The sequence below is a fragment of the Aegilops tauschii genome, chromosome 7 (assembly GCF_002575655.3).
Source record: "Aegilops tauschii subsp. strangulata cultivar AL8/78 chromosome 7, Aet v6.0, whole genome shotgun sequence".
Taxonomy (NCBI): domain Eukaryota; kingdom Viridiplantae; phylum Streptophyta; class Magnoliopsida; order Poales; family Poaceae; genus Aegilops; species Aegilops tauschii.
Genome location: NC_053041.3, coordinates 628,024,622 through 628,028,710, shown reverse-complemented (window position 1 = coordinate 628,028,710; position 4,089 = coordinate 628,024,622). Strand labels below are relative to the sequence as shown.

The window sequence follows — 4,089 nt, the reverse complement described above, 5'->3', positions numbered from 1 at the left end:
AGTATTGGAAGCTGCGTAGTGGTGCTGCATTCTGAATTTTGGGTACATAAATTTTACAATGTTGTTTGTTTCGTTGCATGGTGATGATATAGATAAAGGACAGGAAGCGAGTTCGGTCAGCTATACTGTTCCTCTTATGTTCATATGTTCAATATGTGAATGAGAAATTATAGACTTTGGGGTAAAGAGGTGAGCATATGGTACTGGTTTTAATTTTAAAACCCTTTTATTTCATAATATGCGAGGAACTAGAAAGTCCAGCTCAGGCACATGCCTAAAGATCAGAAGCAGCAGGCTTGCAAGAGCAACTTCAGACTGTAAGGCCAAAGCACCTCATCATCTTACCCAACTGATAGTATTATGTACTGTTAAATTTTCTGTAAAAATTAGTACTCCCTCCGTCACAAAATTCTTGTCTTAGATTTGTTTAAATGCGGATGTATCTAGTTACGTTTTAGTGTTACATACATCCGTATCTAGACAAATTTAAGACAAGAATTTTGGGACGGAGGGAGTAATTCAAAACGACCTCGGGCAGAATAACTACAGAAGTTATGAGGGTCAACCAGTCACCAGTACCAGATAGTTCAGTCCAGTACGATTAATGAGCTTTCAGTGATGTTTGACTGAGCAAATTACGACATAAAGTTCAAAATAGAAACAATATTGTTTAAACAAAAGAACATGAGAGCGAAGCAAGAAATTGCATGGAAGGGCTTTTATGCTAATATCAGCCTTGTTTGGAACAATAGATGCAATCCATTTCAGTGTATGTCACTGAGTTCACCATTGCAGTTGAGACGTCAGGCAATTGAGCGTTCCCTAGAGTTTGGTTCAAAGGCTAAGGACTCCCCGCCGCCTTCATAAGGGCACTAAGGCGGAGCACGGAAAAGCAAATTGGGCACCCATGTTTTACCAGTCCCGGATTATCATGCGCTCAATAACAAGTCTTAATTTGCTTGTACTAGCTAGAATGAATCACTAATTAATATCTCCAACAAAAAGTTGTATCATGCATGCAAGAAAATCCGCCATCGCACACCATATGAAGTATGAAATCCAAGTGGCGCAATACATCACATAGCAAGAGCGAATGATAAAAGAGACCTTCTGTGATGGTATATTTGTTAGGACTACACGACCGGCTGTGTTCATTCTTAATGTTTATAGCACCGTCTGGGTTGTGTTTATTATGTATAGGATAGTAAGCTAGTGGTTTAGCACGTTTGTATAAGTGGTTTAGTACTCCACCGGATACATTTCGAAACAATAAAAAAAACACAATGAAATATCACTTAATAGTTACAAACAGAACAAATTTTGATCACAAAACAGAAAATGTGGTAAGAGTCTCAAAGCAGCAGCGACAGGCGATGGATGCATTCAGTCATGCACGATAAATCCCACGCATAGTACGAAAACCATTCCTTCTGGGTTGGGTTTATTCTGTAAAGATAGTAAGCTAATGGCTTAGAACTTCGGGAATGTCCACTGGATATCTATGGATGGACGTGGTCCACGGCCCATGGGTGTTGCGGGCAGCAGGCTGGATGCACTCCCACACCACGCTGTTGCACTTGAACCCTGAGCCGAAGCCGATCATCCAAACACGGTGGCCCTTACGCATCCGTCCTTTGGCCTCCACGTACGCCAGCTCGTACCACAGCGAGCTACTAGACGTGTTTCCGAACCGGTGCAGCGTCATCCGCGACGCCTCCACCTGCTCGTCCGAGAGGCGGAGCCTCGTCTGCAGCTCGTCGATGACCGCACGGCCCCCCGCGTGAATACACAAGTGCTTGAATGCCATGGAGAAGTCTGGGATGTAGGGCTTGACACGTGCGCGAAGCACCTTACATGCAACAAAGGAGATGGCGAAGAGGAGCTGCTCGGAGAAAGGCAGGACGAGCGGCGCGATCTCGGTGATGTTGGCCTGGAGTGAATTCCCGGCGATGGCCATCAGGTTCTTGCTGAGGTTGATCCCGACATTCCCCTGGTCGTCCTCCTCCTGGAACACGCAGCGGTAAGCCTCGTCGTCGTTCGCGCCGGTGAAGGTGCGCACGACGTGCCTCAGGCGGAACCGGGCGTTCGCGGGGGACGTCGACAGCAGCGCCGCCACCCCGCCGACGCGGAACAGGCAGTTTGGCAGGAGCATCGCGCGCTCGTTGCCGACGTAGTAGTTCGGCGTGATGGTCTCCGTGGAGACGACCAGCGCGTGGGACCCCCGGGGAACAACCTGCAGGAGGTTATTGGCGAGCCCCACGGAGATGAGCCCCGCGCTGCACCCCATGCCGGAGAGGTTCACGCTACGGATGTCGCAGCGCAGGTTGTACTTGTTCACGATGATGTCGACCAAGGACGGCGTGGGGCAGAAGAGGCTGCAGTTGAGGACGAGCACGCCGATCGCGTCTGGGGCGACGCCGGTCTTGGCGAGCAGGTCGTCGATGGCCGAGAAGACGACGAGCTCGAACTCGGCGCGGGCGTTGTCGAGGGTGCAGCACTCGTGCGTCGGGACGCAGTGGTGCGCCTCCGGCAGGCAGGTCTGCTCCCCGAGCCCCGAGCGCGCCAGCAGCCGGGACATGAACCGGACGCTGCGCTCGCTGATGGTGGGCGTATGCTTGGTGTGCTCGATGAATGAGGCCATGGGGACGCGGGCGAGCGGCGAGGTGTCGAAGCAGGCGTAGTCGATCAGGTACACCGCGCGCGGGCGGAGCATTAGGTACACGGCGGCTGCTGCCGCAGCAGAGAACAGGTGCGCTGGTCGGAGCCAGCTGATGATCTCCGCCGGGCCGAGCCGCAGCAGGACGACGGCACATGAAGCGGCGAGGAAGTTGTCCACGATCAGCTGGTACACGGCCTTGAGCTTGAGCCGCATGGGCTGGGCCTGGACCGACGACCTCATGCTGCTTTTTTTTCTCTTCCTTCACGAGCTACTAGGGTTAGTGTGTCTTGATTTGGTTCGTTTAGTGCTTCCACTTATATAGTAGTACAAACAAAGCATTAATTGTAGTCACCGGTAGCAGTGAACTGATGGCTGATTAACGCAAACGTAGCACTTGCAGCCGTCACTGTCAGCTCATGGCGATGATGTTGCTGCTCGGCAGGCTACAGAGGCAATGATTGATTTTGCGCTCTTTTGGACCTGATCTTTTTTAGAAACAAAACGCTCACATGTACACACATACACTCAATCTCATAAACGCACACACGTAAACCATACCCTTATAAGCTCCCCATAGAGGTTTAGTCAACGGGTATTGTGATTGATGAAGTCATCATAGGCACCTCGTTAGCAATGAGACCATCGCCTTTCATTGAAAGAATAGTCCGCTTTACAAGATACACGTACATGTGTCAAACCTGAAGTTTCATCCCTGGTAGGCTAGGGGTACAACCAACCTACGAACCATTCAGTCTTTTTTTGCGAGAAACTTTTTGATCTATTCATCTTCAATCATGGCAGTACAACGAATACTAGAAATAATAGAGATTACATCCAGATCCATAGACCACCTAGCGACGACTACAAATATTGAAGCGAGCCGAAGGCGCGTCGCCATCATCCAGTTACAGGTTGGTTCTTCAGTTGGACCTAAAATTTTCTTGAAGAGCTGGAGAGGAAATGGGGCAAATTGCAGGGTGGTTGACTGGTTGTGAAATGTTAAACCTTGAGTGCGGGGGTGGTTGCATAGTACGCCCCAGGAGCCGAGCACCGTAAGGCATGGTACAATGGGAGGTGCTTAGCGAAATAAACCAGAATTTCCTTAAGCACCGGTGCTTATTTATACAGGGTAGACGTTTAACTAAGCGTCTCTCCTATAGAAATTGGCACCGGTGCTTCAGAAAAAATCTGGTTTATTTTTCTAAGCACCTCCCTAAACATCTCCCATTGTACAAGCCCTAACCATGACATGGCAGAGAAAGTAGCGAAATGGTAGCCAGGATGATGTTTTAACCAAAGATGCGATGCACAAAATAAGATGGACAATAATCCCACTTGTTCCTTTTGTGATAAGGTTGAGTCGTCTTAGCACCTCTTTTTCTTGTGCCATGTTGCTAGGGTTGTTTCGATAACTGCCAGGTCTTCCTTTG

At 49.2% G+C, this 4,089-nt stretch overlaps 1 protein-coding gene across 1 annotated transcript; it reads right to left on the bottom strand.

Annotated features, from left to right (window-relative positions):
• Positions 1–1,259: 1,259 nt before the first annotated feature.
• On the bottom strand, positions 1,260–2,942 carry LOC141027903 (3-ketoacyl-CoA synthase 5-like). The gene has a single exon (XM_073505509.1). It carries the CDS (start codon positions 2,897–2,899, stop codon positions 1,463–1,465), a length of 1,437 nt encoding a protein of 478 aa, XP_073361610.1. The 5' UTR covers positions 2,900–2,942; the 3' UTR covers positions 1,260–1,462.
• Positions 2,943–4,089: the final 1,147 nt, after the last annotated feature.

Excerpts from the sequence above, each read along its gene's own strand:
- LOC141027903 (XM_073505509.1), bottom strand. The coding sequence starts at position 2,899 with ATGAGGTCGTCGGTCCAGGCCCAGCCCATGCGGCTCAAGCTCAAGGCC.